Raw genomic sequence first — 24776 nt, 5'->3', positions numbered from 1 at the left:
CAGGGCCTAGGGTGTCACTGGGGCACCACCTGCTAACAGGAGCGAGCGGCCCCTCGTTTCTTTCCTTCTTGGTGGCAGCCCACACTGGGACGTGTTTCCTATCAAGGACGGCACATTAAAGGACTTCAGGCCAAGGCCAGCAGGGACAGGTTCCTGGATACGGGCACAAGCTGTGTTCCTGGTGGCTGTTCCTGGCACAGGAGCAGTGCTGCGGGAGCCCCGAGGACAGGCCAGGACAGGCCCCGAGAAGGCGCCGGGGGCTCCAGGGTACAGAAGCTGGGATGAGGGGACCACGGCCGGCGGGTGTCGGGAAGAGGCGGAGTCACGAGGCTCATATGGAAGGCTTGCGTCCTTTTGAAGAAATCAGTCAGCTCCCACCCTCACCCCCCTGTTGCCCTCCCCAGAGCCCTCCCTGTCCCTTTGTCTCACATCCTGCTGGACAGTCACACGTTGGCTGTTTGTCCCACCCAGATGGAGCATGCAGGTGCTGTGCCTTGCTCTTTTCATGCAGCACAACGTCATGGGGACTTCCCTCCTCTGTTCACAGCTACAGGGGATCCTCATCTGGCTGCTCGTCTTATCCAACAGATTACCGCTGAAGGTTTCCGTGTTTCATTTCGCATTGCATGCCGGGGGTAGAGCCCAGGGCCTCCCACACTGGCCACAGCCCAGCTCCTGAGAGATGACTGGGTTGACTCTCTTTCCCCTCTTAAATGGTGCATCATACTCATGCATGATGATGGGGTTCGTTATCACATATTCGCACATGGTCATAATATGATGGCACAATTCCCTCAAATTATGTTGGATTCTGTTCCCTCCCCTTTTGCTCCCCTCCTCTCTCCTTAGGTTGGTTCTTGAGTATGGACCCTCCTGGTGTCCCCATGAGAGTAGCAGACGCGCAGCAGGCTCAGAGGTGGCGTCTAGGGCTGGTCCTCTGCCACTTAGTGATCATGTGGCCTTGGGCAAGTGGCTTAGCCTCCCCATGCCTTGGTTTCTTCTTCTATAAAGTGGGAGATTCGAGTCCCTGCCTCCTGGACTGGGGAGGTTTAAATAGGTTCATGTATGAGAGCTTTCAGAGCCATGAGGACTATACAGAGTAAGTGCCGTCTAAATGTTGGCTTTGGGGCCTGGGGGTGCAGCTTGCTGGTAGAGCCCTTGCCTCACTTGTGTGAGGCCCTGGGTTCCATCCCCGGCATCATCAAAGAAATAGCAAGCCAGTGAAGGCTGTTCTGCTGCACCTCTGCAAACTCGACTGCTGTGGGTCACTTGGTGGTGCCATAGTAGCCCTAGATTAGAATAGGTCCACACAGTAGGAAGTCCAGTCTCTGCTGGCCCCTCCAATAGAGCTCATCAGGTGTGGTTGTCACTAAGTAGTGGTGCCATGGTCTACTTGACTGATGGGTGACCTGTGTGCAGCTGTCTGGATTCTTGGTCTCCAAGAATTGCCATTCCATCTCTGGAAGTTGCCTATTCGTCCACCGTTCCTTAAATGGACCCAAAATCTTGAGCTTCAAGAGTAAGACTACGGGTCATCATTCAGGCCACATAGGGTAAACCACTCTAGACTGGACAGTTGGTAAGGGTGAGTGGTGGCCCAGCCTCCTGTCTGGACCCCAGTACCAGCACTACCCAGGTCAGTGTTTACAGAAGCCCAGTGGGCCCAGGCCCGGCATCTGGACACATCTCTCCCTCCCCGCAGGCTTTCTTTGGGAAAGAAAATTTACGCTACACTGGGCGTTCAGTACCAGAGGCAGAAGTAGGTCATAGGAGAAATGAGGACTTCGGTTTTCAGTGGTTCTGTTCTAGGGAAGGATGAAGAGCCAAAATGCTTTTAAAACTTGTCAGGTAACTTAAGAAAGGGGGTGGAAGTGAGGGTGCAGGACATCTCTTACATGCTGCATGCTGTACTGACGTCCTGAATCTTTAATCAGCAAGTGGGAAAGCCCCACCTTACAGACCAGAAAGCCAGGCCCAGAGGGAGACTGTGTGGTCCCGAGGTCGGTGGCGTTGCCACCACACAGATCTGCAGGGGTGAGCCCTGGGGCCCTGATGGCCTGGCTGCTCAAGCAGGTCAAGGGTTGGCCCCTTGAGCCTTACTTAGAGAGATATAAAGCCAGTCTTCAAAACAACAGTTATGAACAAACTGTGTTCAGATCATAACTGGACAAAGTTAAAAGCAGGTCCATGACAAACAAGGAAAGCAGATGTGTCAAGAGGTGTGTCCCCCGGGATGGTCACCACGTGCTACCGCCAGGGAGCCAGGTGGAGGGAGGGAAGGGACCCACAGCAAGGCAGTGGCACACCAGACCCCCATTTATTAGTCTTGGAAGTGGGGGACTTAGATGGTATCTGGCCTGTGAGGGAGAGGCCGGGCTTCTGTGGAACCCCTTCTTGTCTAAGTTCAATGAGAACAGACACAGTGGCCCGAGGTCCTTGGATCGCTAGGCACAGCCCCGGCCTTCAGCCATCACACTCTCCCTCCAGCACCAGAGCCATCCCGGTTTGTGGAGCCTAGCCTCATCGGATTGGTCCGTGGACCATGCTGTGGTCCCCACAAGTGAAGAGGGAAGTCCCCATGGCACAGTCCCAGTAGGTCAAGATACAGCCAGGCAGTGTCCATCTCCCACTTCATCTTGATTTTATGTTTGTTCTGCACTTTAGAACTGAGTTCCTAAATATAGCCCAAGTCTGAATTGGCAGATGTTGGGTTTGTCCTTTACATAAGGGCCAAAATTAGTCTGTCACTTGGCACCTAAATAAAGCAGGCAAACTACCTTTGTACCAACTTTGCAATTAGGAGAGACCCAAGTTGCAGCACTTTATTTGATAAGGAAACTCGTGTGGCAGCCATGGCCGCAGCTCTGAAGCCGAAGGCTGAGGGTGAGGACTCAGAGGTCCAGAGGGACCCCCATCCTCACAGCTAGACTTTCTCCTGAGTTAAGGTCAGTGCTATTTCACACAGTTGAAAATACCTTGCAAAATCGGAAAAGAAAATCGATCCCCAGAAGCAGCAGTCAGAGGACACAACAACGGTGACTTGAATTTTTGCAGGAAAAGAAAAATCTGCCCAGAGTGCCTGGAGCTGGGTTAGCTAAGGGACTCCCCAGGGGCAGCAGAAAGATGTTATAATCAATTACCACATCATAACACTGATGTATGATAATTACTGAGTGTTTCTCCTGAGATACTGCAGCACTTGGCCAGGACGCAGTTCTTTCATGGTCCACTGCCTGATTAATATGCAAATAATAGGCTGATTGCATGATGAATGCAGAAAATGAGCTCGCTGATAACAGGGGCACTGAAGCGGGGAGATGATGAATTACTTCTACCGACTGTCCTACATTAAGTCCCCTTTCCCAACAATTTCACCACAAATTAAGTAAAGCAGTATGGAGAGATTAGGGGATGTGTAAAATAATGTACCTTAATAGCTTTTCTAATACTGTCACATATAACGAAGATGTCACCTGGTTCCTTGTAGGGCCAGACCAGTTCACTCACCTGTGCACTGCACAAAAGACAGGAAGCAGCAGCCACATAGTGTGTGCCACTGGCGGCGGCTGGCCACGGACTCTCTAAGGGACATTCCTTTGCAGCCCAAACCTCATTACCCACACATTGGCTGACTAGCAGCACCGTTGCAAGGGGACAGGATGCTCTGGGGCAGACACAGCCTGCACAGATGGACACTTTGAAGCCCACTGCCCACCACGTGCTGGGGGGAAGGAGAGTCTCTAAGCTACAGGCCTAGAAGGCTCAGGAAGGAAATAATATTTAAGACCACCACTTAGCTCCTCTGGCTGTCAGAAACCCGGGGGAATCAATTCCACCATCAGAATGGCAGTGTGACTGCATGCCAGACTGTGACTTGGTGACTTCGCCTAAAGCCGGAAATGAACCCTGGAGAGAAGAGGGGAGAGAGAGAGATGCTTGCTCACACAGTGATTAATCTTTGATTACAGCAAAGCAATTTCACTGGAGGGTTTGTTTTTTTCCCATCTCAGTAATATATATTTAGACTGTTTGTGTGACATACATTTTCTCTTAATGCATAGGGACGCATTGATAAGTGTTCATACACACACAGCTGGCTTGGTAATAAGGTTATTGAAGGTAATTTAAAAGCATTATTTCTAGGTTGGTATGGATCGCTAGAAAGGCCAAAACAAGGCTAGCCCGTGCCCCTGAAGCACAGCCAGTTGTGCCACCCACTGTCACATCAGCAATCATGCCAGCCTGTGATTTTCTTTCCAAACTTGAATTGTAATTTCAGCAGGCTTTTTAATTTTTAATATTCCCAAACTCTGCTTTGATGTGCATGTTTCCTTAAGAACTTATAGAAGACACGCAGGAAAAATGAGCCCTGAGGGACAGCAGCTGACATCCCAGACCCCTCCTGTGCCACTTGCTCACTGCTGCCCCCAGTGAGCTCCTCCGCCAGGCCCCTCATGCTCCTCAGGTGGGCCCAGGACCCCAGTGGACTTCCCAATTCAGGGGGAGAGCTGCTGACTGCAGGAGTCCAGGGCCTGTAAACATTGGGTTGACTACTAAGCAGTGAGGGGGACAGCAGCCATCCTGGTACTTCCTAATGTGACCAGGCAGCCAGTAAAGACATTTGGAGAGCTGACCCCTGCCCTGGCTCCAGACCCGGCTGTCAGCTCTGACCTGGGCTCTGTCTCTCCAGAGCTGCCCCAGGGCGAGCAGCACCCCTCCCTGTGTGGCCCCAACCAGGCCCCCCAGCCCGGCCTCGGGTCATCTCAACCCCAGGACAACCTCTGGATGCTCCAGTTGAGGCCAGACCTGCCGCTCCAGAGTGGCCTTCATGCCTTCATTCTCCCTCTCGCCGGCAGGCCTTGTTCTCTGATCCCTGCCAATCCCCAGCCCTGTCCCAGGGGCGCTGCTTGTCCGCCTTTGCCCCAGGTCCTGCGTACAGCGCTACTGTGTTCAGACTCGGAAGGACACGGGCCCCTTCGTCAAGTGGCTCGGAGGGGAGATCATGTCTGGGTAGGTTAAACCACCTTGCTTTTATGAAACAAGTGCGTCTCGGCTCCACGCCGGGAGGGTGCCTCTGCAGACTGAATGCGTCGTACTGTGCGCATGCGCACACTCAGGCCCGCGCTGCAGTGTCCCGCGACTGCCTTACTTTAGCCCCAGCGGAGGGACACATGTAAGTGGGAGAGCATGGCCTTCCAGTTTCATAGAAGATGCGCCCCGAGGTCACACCCCCAGCCTTTTCTGCTTGCTCCCCACCGTTGTTGGGGGAAGGGGGAAATATGGCTTGGTGGTTTGCTGAGACTTCCAATGACTTAAGGCAACTGGGGCTGGCCTTGGAGGACAGGAAAATACCTGCTCTGATTTCTGAGGCTGCTGCATGTTGCACGGACCTTCCAAGCAGAGAAAGGCAGTAGAGGCTGTAGGGGCAGTCCTACAGCTGCAAGGCCCCTGCCCTGTTGGCACTGGACAGGGAGCCCCGCAGTGTGGATGGAAGGCCATTCTGTGGTCCGTCACTGCAGTGCCTGAGTACTGTTGCACGTCACTCTCTGTGCCTGAGTACTGTTGCACGTTTCTTTCTTTTGTTTCTTTTTTGATGGACAAATGCCCAGTGGCCCAGAAAGGGGGATGGGTGTGACAGGCTTCTGAAGGCCTCTGTGATGTCTGTCAAAGGAGCTGTGTTTGGGCTCCTGCAAATCAGTCAAAATACCACTCACACCCAAAAGCAGAAAAGTCCACATTTTACATTGGCCGTGTCTTAACAGAGACACTTGACTGTAGGGAGGTGGGGGGATGCCTGGGGGCCAGGAGACTGCCACTAGTGCAGGCAGAGGCAGGGCTCAGCACCCTCAACCCAGCAGCACTGACTGCTATGCTTAGTTCCAGAGCCCTGGGTGAAAGAGGAGCTCATGTCACCGTGTGATATAGGCCTTGCCCCTGTGGGAACCAAAGATCACGTGAGGTCACTGCTCACATTTGGTGCGGAGGCTCAGTCTGTCTGAAGGGACTGCCCGGCTGTCAGCCCCCGGGTGAGGGCTCTCTGAGGTGCCTCCAGGCCGCCTGCCCATTGGAACTATGGCTGGGAAGCGCTCCAGGCTGCTGGCCACCCTCTATGGTTTCTGGAGCTGTCAAAGCTGTGGGCTGGGAAAGCCCTCAGTGCCCTCTGGGGCTGCCAGGGTGCCTGCTGGACTGGAGCTGCCTGCACTGGGCTCCCCAGAACCTGCTGCCCACAGCCCAAGGCTCTTGGCCTCCTCAGGCTCTGGGCTCCCCTTCCCTTTGGTCCCTCCCTCGCGCACATTCCCATGTGCCAAGCCATCACCACCTCCTCTCTTCCCTTGGCCGACTTATCTGTCCTTACAGTCGCTTGGAATCTCCTGGCTTGGCATGGGCTCAGAACCCACACTCTGGACATAATGAAAAGTGGTGCATCAGACCAGCCGCCAGTTAAATAATGTTTGGGTTCTTGTCGGAATGTCACGGAGTACCCTGTCATTTTGTTTCAGCAACTTGTCCTTCTGAATGTGCAGTTCGCCTTATGGCATGCCAGCAGTAAAAATGTCACTTACAATAATTACTTTTTGGTGAAAATGCTTGCTGACTTCCTACCTTCAAGCTGTTTTTTACACAGTGGGGAGATAATAAGAAATGACTTTATCCTGACTGCTCAAATGAACACTAAATGGAATTTGGGTTATTATTACGGCGATAGAGGGCTGGGTATGGAAATTTCAACAGTGGATCGGATAAACTGCAGAGAGATTTGTCTTGGAAAATTGTGGCGGGTGTGCATTTTCAATTGGCTTCTATTGCAAACTCAAGGCAGCTGTTGTTTGCCTGCTGTTTTTGGAATATAATATTTTTCATAATCCTTTTACAGTTCTTGAACGCCTTGTGTATCTCACAGGGCCTTGAGTCACCGTCTCTGCTCTTTGAACTTCCCAACCAAGCTCCTCCTAAGCAAGATTCAACACTGTGCAGGAAAATTTAACCCACACAGATCACTTTCAAATGTAGCACTTCCTGTTACTGTCAGAGTTGGGTGGATCAGCTGCATCTGCATCGCTGGGCTTTTAAGATGCGCAAATTCCCCTTTTTGTGCCAGACCTGCAGACAGCAATCTCCTTGAAAGCAACATTTTTTTTTTTCATTTCTCTTGTCTCTGATGCTAACAGTGCACGGCACAGAGTGGGTGCTTTAAAAATGTGTGACGAGTAGGTGAGTGGTTGGATGGGTAGATAGATGGATGGATGGATAGATGGACAGACAGATGGATAGGCAGGAGGCTGGGGTGGGTGGGTGAGTAGGTGGATGCATGAATGGATGGACGGATGGATGGATGGGTTAAACAAGTGAATAGATGGATGAACGGATAGGTGAGTAGGTGGGTGAGTGGATGGATGCATGAATGGATGGATGGACAGACAGTTGGATAGATGGATGGATGGACGGACAGATGGATAGGCAGGTGGGCGGTTAGGTGAGTGTTGGATAGATGGATGGATGGATGAACAGACGAATGGATGGGCAGGTGAGTGGGTAAGTGAGCAGGTAGATGCATGGATGGTTGGATAGTCAGGTGAATGGGTGGATGGATGGATGGATGGATGGATAGTTGGTCAGATGGATGGATGAACAGATGGACAGACAGGTGGGTAGGTGGGTGTGTGGATGGATGAACAGATGGACAGACAGATGGGTAGGTGGGTGTGTGGATGGATGAACAGATGGACAGATAGGTAGGTGGGTGAGTAGGTGAGTGAATGGATGGACAGACGGACGGACAGAAGGACGGACAGACGAAGAGAGACAAATGGGCAGGTGGGTGAGTAGGTGGATGGATGGATGGTTGGTTGGAAAGACAGGTGGATGGATGGAAGGATGGATGGGTAGAGCGGGCAGATGGATGGATGGATGGAGGGAGGGAGAAGGCAGGCAGGCTATCCTGGTGACTGGCAGACAACAAAATGGCTAGGAACACAAAGGCTTTCTGCTGCTCTTCTGGTCCCCACCTTTGCTGTGTCCAGGCATAAACCAGATGGCAGTGCCTGGGCTGTGGGGCATGTTCCACCCAGGCTAATAGGAAATGGGGGCAGAATGGGGCACAGCACCCTTGGCATGCTCTCCCTGCATATGTGGTAGGAAGTGTGGTTTGGTCCCCTTCCCTGATGCCATTGTGGATTGGCTTTTTGTGACTTGGCTGAGCTTGTGCATGGTGCCACCTGGGTGGTCTTCCAGGCCTCACCAGCTCTTACCTGGGTGCTGCAGGCCTCCCCAGCACCTCCCACCTGTCTTGCTGTTCTTGAGAGTTCCTGCTCTCTACTAGGGAATAGAATGTGCTTTCCTGCTGTTTAATATTTAAGTCTATCATGTTTCAAACAAAGTGCAAGATAACGCAGTGAGGACGCACCCTCCCAGCACCCAGCTTTAACCTCAGCTTTCAGTCATAACTAAACCGTTATGTTTAAAAGAAACACAACGTGGGAGATGGCGCTGCAGCCCCTGCCTGACTTTGCCCTCCTGGAAGTCAGCCTGTGAGACTGGCATTCTCAGCAACTCAGGAACCAGGGAGCAATGGCCACACAGCAAGCTTACGCTTTCTGCCCCTGTTGACCTATGCTGCTACTAAGCCACACCGGCCTTCAGGGCTCCTCTTGTCAAATTTATCCCAGGTGGCTCCAGGTCTTATGTCCCCCCTGCTATCGGGAGCTCGTAGGCCACTGTGTGAAGGCTCAGATCCCTCACCTCCTGGTGGTGGGTGCTAGTTCCAGCCCCAGGCTATTTTGGACGAAGCCTCAATAAACACTCTGTGCCCAGTGAGCGACTTTGGGAGAGAAGAACTGCTGGGGTGCAGGTAGCCCCATCCTAGATAGACCCGTCCCCATCATAGGACCCAAACACAGACACTCCACAGAGGGGTTCCCAGACCCTGCACAGCGCAGCCCTGGGCCTCTTGCTGCGCTAAGTTACATTCGTGCTTCAGACCCACCAGGCACTGCCTCCCCCCAGGCTTTCTGCATCCTGCTCCAGCCATCTAGAACTTTCTCCCTTCTTCCTCACCACCCTCTCCCTCTGCCTAGCTGCTGATTCTTGATTCTGTATGAGAGTCACCAGAAGTGACCCTCTGAGGGTCCCCTCCCAGGGAGATGTTCATTGTCATTTAGGTGCATCCTGTTCCCAACCAGGCAGGGCCACCCCTGTCCCATTCTTGGGGCCTGATCACTCAGACAGGAGGACAGAGCAGGGAATGACCAGCCTCCATTCCCTAAGTAGGTTTTTATCAAAGTATGACTCATGCAGGAAAATGTACTCTTCATGCAGAGAACTGTCCTGTGAAGGGTTTTGTGGGATTTTAAAAATATGGTCTCTTTTTGTGAGTGTCGTATGAATTCAACAGTCACGGTTGACAATTCCATTGTCCCCCAGATACCCCACTGCCCCTTTGTGATTGCCTTAGCGGCCACTGGTCTGCCTTAGCTTTTTTCTAGAACATAATCTAGATGCACCTGTGGGGTGTGGCCTTTGGAGTCCATAGCCAGCATCTCAGTCACGTGTCAGGAACTGTGGACAAAATAGCAGTAAGTCGCGAGAGACTTATGTTAAATGTGGGCCTTTATATAAACAAGTACGTCTCAATACAGTTTAATAGCCACTCTTTTTTTTAAATGTCAGATTCATGCCACATTTACTTAGCGGCAGTCTCATGGCAGGCCGTTCCTTGTGACAGCCCTGTCCATAGCTGTCAGGTGGGGAGACCAGGGGCCCCTCCAGGGTGACCAGGAAGGTCCAGCATCATTGCTGTCAGCAGAGCCGCCATGACAGTGGCCCTTCCCAGCCCAGAACTTCATGCCCAGCTTCAGACGCCTCCCCTTGTCTTGTGTAATCGCTGCAGAGCCTGGAGCAGAGCCTCTTGCCTTCCAAGTGGGCCTTACTGGGGTGGGAGTGGGGGGAAGAAGGAAGCCATGTTTCCTCTGTGCTGTCCAGAGCCACACAGGCCACTGCCCTCTCCCTGCCCAGGTCCCCAACAGGACCCTGGGCTTGGCCTGGTCATACTAGTTCTGCTAGTCCTGCCACCAGGACCACAGTACTTCCCAGAAGCTCTCTGGAGGGCTGGCCCCATGCGTGCTCCAGGCTTCGAACCCACAGTACCTGGGGTGGGCTCAGCCTTTGTCTGCAGCCATGGTTGGGCGCTCCGGGGGACGCCAGCCGTGTGTGCTGAGTGCCCCCCACCAGTTCTCTCTTCCAGGCTGAGAATTCCTAGAAGAGGGAACTGTGGGGCCCCTGGAGGTATTTGGTGAGCTCTGCCTGTGCAAACGCCCAAACCAGGCAGGGAGGCAAGGAAGCCGCCAGCATCCGGGGTCTATGAGCCAGGCGGCCATGCTTTCGACCTTGCTGTGGGTTAAAGGACACAAACCTGAGGAGAAATCTGTTTATCATGTGGGGATTCATGCTGTCTCTGACAGTGCACAGGACCAAGATGGATGATCTGCCAAATTGGTCCCTCGCATGGGTGAATCAGGGCAAATTTACAGTACGATTCCTTCGCTGCTTCAGATACAAAAACAACATTTGCTGGGTTTTATATCCAGTTGTCTGGTGACCCGGGGGTGAGCAGAGAAAAGCAATCCGATTTGTAGGATTCATATTGCCTTAAAGATGGATACAGACCATCTCTGCCTGTCACGTCTGTCTCTTTTACATTTCTCGCAAACCAGTTTGGTTGTTTTTTTAACCTGATTCTCCAGGCTGGGGACACAGCTTTCTGTGATGGGGGACTTTATACTCGTTCAGGACAATAAGCAGGTTTATCAGGTTGAATTTTAGCTGTCTTACCTGGGGTCTTGGGGTTTCTAGGTATCCACATAGAGCGCACCTGTCACTTGGAATACAGTCCCATATGGGAAATGAAATCAAATTCTTCCCACTGTGACATTCCCTCTTTAGTCAGGGGACAGTTTGGGAGTGTCTGCCTACGTGCTAATGTTCCCAAGGGGCCTGCTGGGGCCTGAGGGAGTAGCAAGAAGAAGACCTTGAGGCCCAGCCCTCTATGCCAAGCCACATGCGTGGCACTGAGGGGCTCGCCACGTGTGGGGCTCGGTGGGGTGGAGACTATGCCAGACCCCAAGCTGGCCAGGGCAGGCTGGCCTTGTGGGTAGGACCCCGGTGCTGAGTCATCTCACGTTTCCTCCCCAACAGTTCTTCTCTGTCTTTGGAAGTGGCCAGTCTATCCAACCCCCCAGAACTCCACTGAAGCCTGTTGTGTCCTGTCCCAGATGAAGAGAAGTCCGGGGCAGCATCCCCCCTGTACCCCAGCAGCACCCAGCACAGCAGAGGCCCTCGTAAGCGGAGGAGCCTGTGGAAGCTGACAGCCTGCCCTGGCCAGTCACTCTCAGTGAGGGTCACAGCACGGAGGGACAAAGAAGTTCGTGTTCCCAAACCAGTGATACAGGGATCCCCGGGGGCTTGGTACAGAGTGGACGTTCCTTGGATCTCCCCATCTCTGCCAGAGTTGGTGACCCCTCAGGCAGTCACAGTGTACCACTCCAAGCTCCCAAGACCTGAGTCCCTCCGTGCCACCATGGGACCAGCAGCCAGACCTTGGGTTCAAGGGTCTTCATACTGTGGTGACCACACATCAAGACAGCCCTCATTTAAATAATCTATCCATTCTTTTTATTCTGGAAAATACAAAATAATTACACAAGTTATAATGTAGCCACAGTCCTTCTGAATTATTAGAATTATGGGTTTCATTAGAAGAAATCATGACAGTGATAACACATGATTAATATGACAGATATTTCTTAGCAGAATGCCCTGATATTAAGCCTTCAGAAACCTTTTATTTAAACCTCTAGGTTTTTTTTTCTTGTTAGTGTTATTTTTGTTCTTTTAATACAGAAAATTAGAGGTTACTCTCAGTCAAAAAACTGTGCAACAACGTGCAAAGATCCATCGACTTTCACACTGCGTGGCTCCAACACGGGTGTTTAATTAGCGTTTCCTTGGGAAGGAAAGGAGATGTACGTGGTGAAAGACAGCTATTCTCAGCTGCGGCTCTTCGTGTGTTTAATTGCAGAAAGCACTCCAAAGACCTCCGCCAGCTGCAGCCCTGCCCCCGAGTCCCCGATGAGTTCCAGTGAGTCCGTGAAGAGTCTGACGGAGCTGGTCCAGCAGCCCTGTCCCCCCATCGAGACCAGTAAAGATGGCAAACCACCAGAACCCACCGACCCGCCGGCTCCAGACTCCCAGCCTACAACCCCTCTGCCTCTCTCCGGTCACTCGGCCCTCAGCATCCAAGAGCTAGTAGCCATGTCTCCAGAGCTGGACACCTACGGCATAACCAAGAGGGTTAAGGAGGTGCTGACGGACAACAACCTTGGTAGGTGCCCATTCCAGCTGTTTCCTCCCTGAGGTGACATGATGAGTGGGGGGAGTAGCTGGGGGCGCCCCGGTAGGACACTCGCTTGGCACGCACAGGGCCCTGCTCGCATGCCTGGCAGTGCAAAGAAATACGTAAATAACACGAACCATCTTAACCGCCCTGCAGCTACGGACACTGAGGGGCTCATGCAGGAACTAGAGCCCTGTAGGTCAGTCCCAACCCCTCTCCTCCCCAGGACCTGGTGGCCCACTCAGACCATCCTCAGTGGGCACCAGACCTAAGTAGATCACTCAGCCCCTCAGCATCAGTGGCTTCCTAGAGAAGGCTGAGCGCCTGGGTCCCCGCCAGCCAGCTCCCAGCTTTGTGTCTGGTGTGGGATCAGCGCTCGCACTCCTCGGTGAAACCGGCATGCTCCCTGGCCGCTGGCCACCGTCCTGGGTCTTGCTATGGTCCTGCCGCCTCATGAAACCATCTCCAGGTAGCCCAGGAGAGCTAAGACTGTCACCTTCCCTTGGTGTCAGGCCCCAGCCAATGTGCTGCAGCCTCCTGGGCACTGCCTGAGGTAGCTCCCTAAGGGCGCTGTGTCACCCCTGGGCCATAGCTGGGGCCCTCGGAAGATGGGTGTATCACCACATCCCACCACAGTGCCCTTGCAGCGTCATTGGGCAGAGACTGGAAACAGCCTCCTGGCCCTTAGGCCCCCCCTTATTTTCCAGGTGGAAACACGAGGAGGGACGCAGCATCCCCACTGCTGGGACGGCTGATAACCACAGGGGGCTGGGATTTGGTTGGGACCTTCAGAAGGCGCCTGTGTGTCTGTTTTCTCACAGGAAATGAGAGTGGACTGGGGTAGCTGAGGTCAGTTGGCTGACCTGGTGTGTACAGCCTGGGCTCAGAGCCCCCACCCCAGCTTTGTGTAATACATTTGTCCAGATAGCAAGGAGAAGTGGCACCCACTGAGAATGTCTGTAATTAATTTAATTCATAAAAATGAAAATGTAGCTGTTCGCTTTAGCACATGACCCGAGTCCCTGTGTTCCTGGGTTATTAAACTGTGCAGGAATCCTAGGCTTGAGTTGGCCCCTCCTTCAGTTTTATCCCAAGTCCAAGGAAGCAGACCTGGTACGACACCCCTGCCCGCCCTGGAGAGGAAGCATGTAAACAGAATCCACCCAAGAAAATTCTCATTTTAAAACCCCAACTGGCAAAAGCAGAGTTAAGAGACGCAGACAAACCCTGACTCCCCACTAGGCCCACCTTCCACCTCTGCGTCCTTGCAGGAGACTTAGTTGGTGCTCGTCATACACAGCCTGAGCAGCACCCCGCAGGCTGCAGAGCTTCCAAATGTGCAAAGCACAGACCAGTGATCTGGGGAAGGGCTGCTCCCCAGACCAGGGGCTGCCTCCTCTGTGAGCAGGAACTTCCAGAAAAGCCCACAGCAGTCCCTGGACTTGGCCTTCAGAGGCAGTCCCTGGGTTGCTCTGCCTGGTCTCAGTGATGCAGGAACAGCAGCTCCCTTCCAATGGGGCTCTTGGTGGAGTTGGGGCCCCAGAGAGGCCACCTAGGGCTGAACTCGGCAGCAGAGCTAGCCCTTGGTCAAGACCCAGTGTCCTCCCAGCTTGGCCTGGGGTTTTGGCTTGTTCACAGTCAGTCCCTTGAAACGTACCAAATGGGTGCGTGGGTGCTTCTGGGTAAGGGTCTGTTGCTTCCTTCAGGGTCTCACACAGAAAAATGATTGAGACCCACAGCCAGTTACGCTCTCAAAGTGATGCAGATAATTTTCTAAGAATAATCACTTGATAGTTTTCCCCCAGGGAGGCCCAGAAAATAGAAACGAGCTTTTTGTACGTACCGCTCTCCCGACAGAGCAATAGCGAGCTCCGCGGAATGAAGAGAGATTAGTGTGCCCCATTAGAATTAAGTAAAATTTATTTAAATCAACTACAACAACAACAACAAAAAAAAAACACCTGGCAAGGACTTGGGCATTTACAGGCTCAATGAAGAGTGTGCAGAAGCCGTTGTTTGGTTTTTAGGTTTTGGTTTTGTGGAGTTGGGGATCGAACATGCCAGCCAAGCCCTTCACCACTGAGTGACACCCTCAGCCCCAGTAAATTTACCTTTAAAAATTAAAATGACTCCCAGCAGCTCAGGAGGCTGAGACAGGAGGGTCATGGGTTCAAAGCCTTCCCCAGCAACAGTGAGGTCCTGTCTCTAAATAAAATACAAAATAGGGCTGGGATGTGGCTCAGTGGTCCGTGCCCTGAGTACAATCCCTGCTACCCCAAGGTAAATAAGTAAATAAAATGACTGATATAAAAATATTTTTTCTATAATCAGAAGCTCTTCGTATGATACACCTTCACCTGGAGGACCCACATTTCACAGGCAGAGCCTGTGAGGTCTTCTTCCTCACCTTACTTGGGAGCTCAGGATAGTGTTTCCGTTTCCCAGAGGGTGGACTTGGCCCTGAAGGGTCTCCCTGCTGCCGTGGGGAATCAAGGCTCCTTGCCCAAGAAGTCCATGTTCTGGACACTTGGTGGAGCCAGCTGCTGGCCTCTCTGGCCCCGTCTCCATTTCCACCTGATGAGTCCCATTCACTGAGCTCCTCCCATTCAGGTCAGGGGAAGCGGTGGCTCTCCCCACCCACAGCCGCAGGCCCTGGAAAAAGCTGACCTTCCTCCAGGCCTGTGAGCCCTGCAGACTGGGCACTGCTGCACTCTCCACAGCCACAGGGCTCTGTAACCCCCCGCCTGGGAGAAGAAAGGGCACCAGGAGGGATGCAATCAGCTAGGGCCGGGCCTGCAGGAGCGGCTGCCTGCCTAGGCAAAGCTGGGATGCTCCCTCCTCTCTCCAGCTGTGACCCTGGTCAAGTGCCCTGTCTTCCCAGCAAGACCCATAACGCTGCTAATCAAGAAGAGACACAGGCACTGCTGGGCAGGAACCCAGGAGGGGTTATTACTTGGGCTTGGGGACTTAACTGCCTCTGAGAAATGCCCCAGGTGGCATCGAGACTCAGTTCATCCGGTGCCTGAAGGCTTTTCTGAGAGAAGCATCACGTGTTGGGTAAACACGGAACGCAGGCCTGGTGCCAGCTCCCTTGCCAGTGGGGTCTTTTGCCAGTGTTTGGGGGCTGGGGTGTGCTCAGTGGCCGAGCACTTCCTAGCATGCATGAGGCCCTGGGTCCATCCCCAGCACCACAAAAAGAAAAGAAATGTTTCTGCAAAGGACTGGCTCTGAGCCAGGCCCCAGCTGGCCAGACTGTGGACCACTGAACCCGTGACTGATTTTAACTTGACCCTACTTGTCTTCCCAGATCCCTGGCCCTTGGTGACCGTCTCTTGCTTCCATTTTCCCTGTAGGTCAGCGCTTGTTTGGGGAGACCATCCTGGGGCTCACCCAAGGCTCCGTCTCTGACCTCCTTGCCCGCCCTAAACCCTGGCACAAGCTCAGTCTGAAGGGACGGGAGCCCTTTGTCCGGATGCAGCTGTGGCTAAATGATCCCAACAACGTGGAGAAGCTGATGGACATGAAGCGGATGGAGAAGAAAGGTAACCCCACCCCCCACCGCCCAGGGGGGGCTCCTCCTTCACGACAGCTGTTTGGTTTGGTTGGTTGGTTGGTTTTATCGCAGGTACCCAGAAACCCAGAACCTTGCGCATGCCAGGCCAGCCCTTTGTCACTGAACGACACCAGCAGGCCCTTTCTTTAAATCCTTCACACAGAGCTAATGAGGCCATGGGTCCCTGTCCAAGGCACTATAGGGCAGGGCAGAGGGTTCGGGGGTAATCTTCAGCTGATGAATACCTGAGAGGACTGGGAAGACCCGTGGCTGCCTCTGACCAGCAGCCTGAATGTGAACTCTCTTACCACTGAGGGCAAAGCACAGGTGACAGCTTATTTGCTTGTGGGTGGGGTGTTCCAGTGTCTGCTGCACATGTACCACATGCTAGCGACTTCCCTGTGTTATTGGAGAGACGGGTAGATTAGGAAACTCGAGTTCAGAGAGGTTGGTGCCTCCACTAAGGTAACCCAGCCTGGTCTCCTGCAGTGGAGAGCTGCATCTGTGCCATCTCCCTGAGCGCTACCAGGGCCCCCATTCCCTCCCATCACCTTCCGTAGCCCACGGGGTGATGAGTCCAAATCCCTCAGGTGCACATGGATACCAGTGATGACCACCCTCCTCTCAGCTAATGCAGAGGGACTTAACACGGTATGGCCATCACCAGCACCCATGGGGCTCTGCCTGGCCCCACACCCAGGGCACCTTAGCCCAAGGTGGGTGGGGAGCCCAGGCTGGTAGCCTCCTAATTCCCCAGGAGAGTCCATCCCAGCAGCCCTGCTCGCCCCCAACCAGGGAATGGGCTGGGGCTCCAAGGAGCAGCGTCCGAGCGCCCTCTCCAGAGCCCTCTGGACCTGGGTCTTTTGCCAGCAGCTCCGTTCCCAGTGCTTCCCCTGGCCGGGTCCTGTGCTGGAGCTTCACTGACCCACCTCCCCGAGCAGCTTAGGTGCCCGCATGTGGAGAGGTGAGCATGGGTGCTGAGAGGGTGGCCTGAGAGGAGCAGGGGCAGCATTCACCCGCAGGGCCACCTGATCCACACTGGCCCTGTGCTGCCATCCTGCCAAGGGCTGCCACTCCTGGGGTCCCAGGGCATTGCCTGGGCTGTGGCATTCCAGCCATCAGAGGGCCCCTCAGACCTAGGTGTGTGGACCAAGGCCACAGCCTCTTGGGCAGCTCCAGATGGCGCTACAGTCCCAGCGGCCTGGCACCACACCACGTTAGGGAAGTCCCACTAAAAGCAGAGTGATAGCGTCCAGAACCCCACACCCCCAAGCGCTCTGCCAGCCACGGAGCCCAGGGCTGCTCTTGCCCAGCGAGTTCCCAGCCACCTCCCGAGCAGCGGGTTTCCCTCTGTATATCAGGAGAGGGGAGGGCCTGAGTCCACTGTTCCCCACTGTGTTTCCCATCCTGGGCTGGTAGGAAAGGACCTCAGTCCCCACAGATCTGCAGGGGCTCCCCAGGCTCTGCACCTCCTTCCACACGGGCTCTTGGCGCCATCTTGTGTTGCCAAAGAGTCACTGTCTCAGCAGGGCCTGGGCCTCCCAGCATGCCAGGTCCCCGAGCTGTCCCATTGTGGTGTCATTCACTGGGGCTGCTCACTTGCGAAGCCGGTCACTCACACAGCAGGTGCCTGAGCCCAGTCCTCCCTCAGTGCCACGGGTCACTGCCAACTCCTGGGCCCTCCCAGTGCAAGGGGAGGGCCCTGGGCACCAGGCAATCTAGGCTTGTTTCTGTCTGGCCCTTGACTAGACTGTATTGATATTTTATGGAGGAAATTTACCTTCTCAATTGTTCTATGGTCCTACTAATAAAATGTCAGGTGAGCTAAGCACCACCCCTGCCTAAACTCCTACCCTTGCAAACTGAGGGTAAAAATGCTAACTTCTCCAGGCCATGACTATTAGAAAGAGTGCAGCTGTTCACACCTGTAATTCCAGCTACGCAGAAAGCTGAGGCAGGAAGATCCCCCAAGTTTAAGGCCAGCCTGGGCAACTTAGTGAGACCCTGTCTCAAAATAAAATTTTCAAGGGCTAGAAGTATAGCTCAGTGGCAGAGCACTTGCCTAACATGCACGAGGTCCTGGGTTTGATTCACGATACGGGCTGCGGGGTGGGGACTTAGCTTAACAAGTGCTCATTAAATGAGTTGTATTCCTTCAAATTAATGTGCCCAGTCGAGCCTTGCGTCGCATGCTGAAGGGCTGGGTTCAGTCTCTATGACCACACAAATTTTAAACAGAAAGTTAGCCTCTGCTGCAGATCATGCAGACCACATAACCACAGGGACCCTGTGCTGCTTCTCCCTCAGAGCTTCATCTCTTCTCCCGCGAGAGCTGATGTGTCCTTCCTCCCCTGTGTCTGTTTCACTCAAACCCCTGCCGCCTTCTCTTATCTCCCTCACATTGGTGGCCCGATGACCCAGGCTTCTCCTCCAACATTCATCTGAGGCCTGAGTGCCATCTTGCTGTGGCCCCCACTGGACTCTGTTCAGGGCCTGCCCCTTCCGCAGCCGGACAGCAGGCCTCGGCCCTGTCCCTTACCTGCCATGTGACCTCCAGTGAAGTCTTGAAACCCGCCATGCTTCCGTTTCCTCACCTATAAACTGAACACATAGGGGTTGCTCTCCCCAAGGTCCACTGGGGAGGGAGCGAGTGGCTGCTGCTGCGGCTGGAGGTGCCTCTCGTCCCAGTCAGGGCTTCATATCTTCTGTCGCTCACAAGGGCTGGGGAAGAACTCCAGGCTCCCGTCCAGTGTCCACGGGAAGAGGGGTGCAGGGGGTTCCTTTCCAGAGCAGAGCAGAGTTGAAGCATGGTGGGCAGTGACCAGCACACAGGGCAGAGGAAAAGGTGCAGCCTAGAACCTCGGCACCAGCAGTGCCCAGGCCTGCCATCCACCCAGGCACGTCCCCCCTCACCAGGCACGACCCCCCACAGCAGGCACCACTAGGCCTACCCCCGACTCCGCTCATTGGCCACCCGGGTCCTCCTCCCCCAGCCCCTCCAGGCAGCCTGCGAAGCCCCCCAGCCCCAGGCCCCGCTGTAGCCTCATGCTGCCGCCTCAGCCAGTCCAGCAGACGGGCTGTGCGCCTCCCTGTCTCAGTCACCCACAGCCTCCTGCTCACTCTCTGCTTGTTCTAAAGACCGTGGCCTTGGGATCATGGCCTTCCTCCATGTCCCCGGTCCTGCCTCAGCCAGGGGACTCTACTCCCCACACAGAAGGCCCACCAGACCTGTCCAGCACCTGGGCCTCAAGTCCTTTAACATCCTCAGCCCTTGGCTATGCCCCAAACTCCTCTGCTCCTGGATCTTAAGCCCTGGTACCCAGCTCCCTCTGCCTGTATCTCCTTCCCCAGGCCTCGAGTCCACAGCACCCCCCATCCCTCCAGCCACCGTGCTCCTCTCCCATCTCCCCCTCCTCCCTGGGCTGCTGGGTCTTGTGGAGTCTGCATACTGGGCTGCTTCTGCTCCCAGGTGGCATCTCCAGCTTCCCTGAAGTCCCTCATTACGCTTCCCAGCCCCGCCTGGCCCTCAGGCCCAGTGCCCGTGACTTCCCGGCACAACTTCATTCTCTCCTCCTGCCTTCCCCTGAGGACAGAAGATGCGTTGGCCCCACCTGGAGCCCACACCTGGCCCCTCCCTCCTCCACCCCACTCAAACCATCTTCACCTTCCCAGCAGCCAGCTTGCTCTCTCTGTCACCTCCCCTCGGTGCAGGGACAGCATCTGCCAGCTCAGCCCTGGACTTGCCCTCGAGAAGCCACCCCGCCTCTCCCCTCTTATGGCTCAGCCTCTTGGGGCGTGACCCCTGCTGGCCACCCCAGCTTCCCAGGGTCTGCCCGCCACAACCTCATGTCTCCATCCCCCTCCTAATCAACTGCATCCAAGGGACACCTGGGTCCTTGCCACACACTCCTCCTGCAGCATCTGATGCCTCCTTCAGCCCCTCTGGGATCCCACCGTGCCCTGGCTGTCCTCCCAGCCTCTGTGGCCCTCGTGGCCTCTCCCTGGAAGCACTGTTGTGTGCTGGTGTCCACCACGGTTCTTTTCTGACCCCTCACCTTCTCCTTGTCATTGGCTTCTAGATAGCGTCTATTCCTGTGGTCGGTCCCCTAAGGCCCTCTGTGACCCAAACTGTCCTCCTAAGCTACTTGGTTAAAATCCTTCCATTTCACTCATTGCCGTCAGCGCAGAGATCAGCCTGGGCCCGTCCTGGCCCTGCCCATGCTCAGCTTCTTGTTCTACATCGCCTTCCACCACCACTGCCCACTGTGTGCACGCTCATGCACGCATGCACATGCCCACAGTTAGCCCAGTTCACGCCGTCCTGGTCCACGCTGCTCTGCTGTCCAACAGCCCTCTCTGTCTCACGGCCAGCATTTTCTGGTTACTCCCTTCTGTCCTTCAAGATATCTCCCCAGCAAAGCAGAGCCCTTCGGCCCACCCCAGTCCAGCCCATTGCCATCCCTCCATGTCCCTCCACAACGCCTGCAGCTGCCTCCCTGTCCCACTCCACTCTGGACATCCATCTGGATCCTTCTCTGCAGCCCCCATTGAATTGTCAGGTTGTGCAGGGACAGCCAGGGACCCATGTGACGTCAGAGCAGGGCCCCTGTTGTGCGTGTGTCTGGGATCAGCATGGTTCTAGTGCAGGCACGTGGAGGTGCCCTCCACACAGCACCGGCAGGCTGGTGACACACTGTCACCCTTACACAGGGGGCCAGGGCGCCAGGCTGCCTGGCTGGAGACCTTGGCCTCACTCTGGTGTCTCTCCCCACAGCCTACATGAAGCGAAGGCACAGCTCCGTCAGCGACAGCCAGCCCTGTGAACCCCCTGCGGTGGGCATTGACTACAGCCAGGGTGCCAGTCCCCAGCCACAGCACCAGCTGAAGAAGCCCCGCGTGGTGCTGGCTCCCGAAGAGAAGGAGGCTCTGAAGCGAGCCTATCAGCAGAAGCCATACCCGTCACCAAAAACCATCGAGGAGCTCGCCACCCAGCTCAACCTGAAGACCAGCACCGTCATCAACTGGTTCCACAACTACAGGTACGGCCTGCTGCACCCTGGAATCCCAAGCCCTCTGCGTGGGTGGGTGGGGGTTCCATGTTGTCTGATGGGCAGTTTTAACTCCAAGGCTGAAGGGCCAGCTCCTTCCGATCAGTGTCACGTAGTCACAGTCCACATCTGCTGTGACCAGGAAAATGTTACCTCTCAACGGTATCATTCAGCAAGGGACAGCGTAGGCAATTATTAGGTCCCCTGGTAGTGAGCGTTTCTTTCATGGTAATTTTGTGTCTTCTCAGGGTCTTTAAAGTATTGTTTTCAAAATCAGCTTGATTAGTTTTGTAACGAAATAGCTGAGAACCTTCCTAGGGAAAGTTCAAGAGTTGACCGGGATTTCCTGAGTGGCCACTAGGTCTGAGTGAGTGTTCTCACCAACGTCCCACCCTTGGTCCTCACAAGCACATGGGTGTGGGGCTGTCTTCATTCTGCAGAGAGCTCGAGGAGGCTGAGCAGGTGAGGGCCCAGGGCTCTGCAGACAGGAGCCTGGAAACCCACTGAAGGACCCTGAAGGACCCTAAGCCAGAGCTACAACCACACTCCTGCTGCCAGCAACTAGGAGTCCCAGAACCTGTTAGAAATTGCTGGATTAGTACCTTATAAGTGCCGTCTCTATTGCTGGTTTTCAAGGGAATGTCATTTTCTCTGTGACTCAATAAAACTGGAGCAGGCACTTCTGGGTGATCCACGTGACATGGCACATGATTGGCCAGGGCAGGTGGGGATCTCACAACTGCTCACCCAGAACAAGTGGCAGCAGCAGAGGATCACAGGCCCCTGGGGACCCGAGGGAGAAGTCTGGCTGGGCCTCCCCCACCCATAAGTTCTGCTTGGGTCTCTAAAGGGCCAGTAAACCACCTGGGTTCTGCATAAGGAGGGGAATTTTAAAATAGGAGCCAAACCACACCCTGATTACTAGGGAAGGCTGAGTCATGAGCCTGCTACCAGAGCCCTCGGGCCAAGCAGACTGCTCCAGCCAGGCAGCACTGGCCCTGGGCTGTCTCCTCGAGGACAGAGAAAGTACAGGGACACTACACAAACAGCACATTCACCCCACGTTCACCCGTCAGATCAAAACAGGCAGACGGAGGCCAGCAGTTAGGGTCCTGTTGCTCCCCAACCATGAAACAGAGGAGAGCAAATGGAAATGTGGGCCAGGTTTGCTGGCCCTGCCAGGGTCGGGCAGTGCCTCTGCAGGTCTGTCACAGTCCTATGAGGAGCCTGACTCTCAGTGTCATGTGGAAGCCCTGGAGCTCTAGAGGGCTAAGGATCTGGACGCAGGTGCTTCAAGCCCACAGACCATCTTGAGCCATTCCCCTGCCCTGCTGGTGGCTTCTCCCAGAGCCCCCCACTGGCCTCCTGGCCAGCGTGCTCCTCAGATTCCCCAGCTGCTGTCCCTTGGCTTGCCAGCCTCTGACAGCCACACTAATGCCCATCCCATGGTGGCCAGCCAGCCATTGTGGACATCCTCTCTTTTGCACTTAGCAAAAGCAAATTCAACCACCCACCCTTGGCAGAAACAGAGGGAGGGGGGGAAAGTGGCAGGACTTCTGAACTGTGACGATGAGCCTTCACGTCATGCACAACAAAGTGGCTGGGCCAAGTCAAGTGGAGACCAAGGGCCACGACAGGTTCAGCCACCGAGATCTGGAGGAGGGGCAAGAGGGGCAGGGCTGCACATGTGGACTCAAGTAGGAGAACTGGATAAATTAAGTCCCGTGAATTAGAAGCTAGCACCAGGTCCTTTCAGATGGCCGGCTGGGGCACAGCTCAGTGATAGAGCGCCTTCCAGCATGTGTAGGCTCCGGGGTTCCACATCCCACCAAAAAATAAAGGCCCAAGGTTCAGAGAGCCGAGTCCCTCGCCTGCAGCGGGCAAACTTAAAAGCCAAGGTTCTCCCCAAGTACTCTCCCTGGCTTCAGGTAACTCTCCCTAGAGACCCTCAGCGCTGAGCAGCTGGCCCTGGGTAAGCCACCAGGCTCACTGCAAGAGCTGGCCCATGCCCTGAGTGTGTTAAAATCCTAAGGTAGGTTTTGACCTGCCTTCCAAGGGGTCAAACAGGGAAAGTTGATTTTCTCTGTCCCACTGGGACCCTCACTTGGGGTCCGTTAATGCCCTCATCCAAAAAAATACAGCTTTTCCCTTATCTTATCCTGAGGGAATTAGAAATATCTCAAGCTGACCCTGTCCCCAGGAATGCAGAACACACCAAGGACACTGGCCTCCTCTGGAACAACAGGTTCACTCAGTGGAAACTGCTGATCCTTAAATGCCATGGCATCTGCCAGCCTGTGCAACTTGTCAAAACTAGAACCAGGGCTGGGGATTAGCTCCGTGGACTTCGTGTTCAATCCCAGCACCCAAATTAATAAATTATGTTTTAAAAAAATAGCCAGGCATGGTGGCACACATCTGTAATCCAAGCAACTGGGGAGGCTGAGGCAGGAGGATCACAGTTCAAGGCCAGCCTCAGCAACTTAGTGAGACCCTGTCTCCAAATGAAAAAAAAAGAAAAAACAAAAATAGAACCACTCCTAGAACCCCATCTTTCTACATGGAAGATAATATTCCTAATTCTAGGTTTTTGGTTTTACCGTGCTAGGGATTGAACCCAGGGCCTCATGCACACTAGGCAAATTCTCTACCTCTAATCTGTCCCCCAGCCCAAGAAAATATTCCTTATGAACATGGAGACAAGTCTTAAGCAGAGAAGGATGAGTCTCTCTCCTATCTGTTGAGCACATCTCATTTGCCAAACACTGGGCCATGCGTTTAGTAGCTGTTTCATCTCATGCCCGTCTTCCAGCCTGCATTGAAGGACTGCCTCTGGCCCTTTTTACAGAGAAGGGTCCCAGGAGTCAACCAAGCTGCAAGTGTAAAAGCCAGGGCCCATGCCCCAGGCGTCGGCCTGCCTTCCTGCCAGCCCTGGCCCCGCTATCTCACGCTCAACTGTGTGCCAGCTAACTCACGCTCAACTGTGTGCCTTCTCTCGTGTAAGAGGCAGCTGGGCAGTAAGAAGAGTTACTGTTCCTGTTGGTCTACTTTGTGTCCAATATTATACATCTAATACCTTATTTCATCTTTATAACTGCTCAGCAAGGAAGAAAGTGTTCTCTCATTTTTCAGATAAGAAAACTAAAGCTTAAAGGTCAAACTGTCTTGTCCAAGTTGCACGTCCAGTGCAGAGCCAGATTGTAAACTTGGTTCCAAGATGCCTGCACTCTGTTTGGGGCCTGGCAAGAACCAAACCTTAGCTGCCTGTCACCTCCTAACAGGGCAGGGTGGTACTGGCTGCTCACTCGCCAGGCCTTCTCACTGCCAAGGGGCTTGGAAGCCAGTCAAGAGCAGGGCCGCCCTCCCAGCACAGCACCAGGACTGATCATGGCAGCTGCCATTCCCAGGCCCCCCTTATTGTCCCAGGGAAGGGGGGGAATCTTGTTTCCCCAGAGAACTTGCTGGGGGCTTCTCAGAACCCTGCCTTTTGAACCATATCTCAAGAATCTTAGGACAAGATTCTGAGCTCACTCATGTGCACGAAGCAAATAGTTGCAAAACAGGTTGACAGATACACCCAGAGTTCTGATGTCCTGGACAGAACCGCAGCTCTCCACTTCCTGGCTCCACGAGGCCCAGGTGCAGGACCTGGCTGACCGCAGGCCTTCCAGACTATCCCCCCTTTATTGAGTCATAAGCACTGCAGAAAACCTCCCAAGCATGCCTAACCCTGGGGCTTGGTGCAAGACGCTGGCTTGGTGCTAATTTGCCCCACAAGGCTTTTCCA

The 24776-nt window shown here is 54.3% G+C and overlaps 1 protein-coding gene across 6 annotated transcripts in view; it reads left to right on the top strand.

The window, feature by feature from the left end:
• The window catches only part of Cux1 (cut like homeobox 1), a 316712-nt gene that overhangs the window by 266140 nt on the left and 25796 nt on the right, over positions 1–24776 (top strand). For 2 of the 6 annotated variants that reach the window (XM_027952930.2, XM_027952929.2), the window contains exons 21-23: positions 12074–12376; positions 15742–15930; positions 20716–20980. The exons of the other annotated variants lie outside the window; for them this stretch is intronic. In XM_027952930.2, coding sequence (XP_027808731.1) covers positions 12074–12376; positions 15742–15930; positions 20716–20980 — 757 coding nt within the window. The remainder of the gene's footprint in view (positions 1–12073; positions 12377–15741; positions 15931–20715; positions 20981–24776) is intronic. 6 annotated transcript variants of the gene reach the window in all.

The sequence above is a fragment of the Marmota flaviventris genome, chromosome 19 (genome assembly GCF_047511675.1).
Source record: "Marmota flaviventris isolate mMarFla1 chromosome 19, mMarFla1.hap1, whole genome shotgun sequence".
In the NCBI taxonomy this organism is placed as follows: Eukaryota; Metazoa; Chordata; class Mammalia; order Rodentia; family Sciuridae; genus Marmota; species Marmota flaviventris.
Note: the sequence above shows the minus strand (reverse complement) of the source record. Positions and strands in the feature narration are given on the sequence as shown.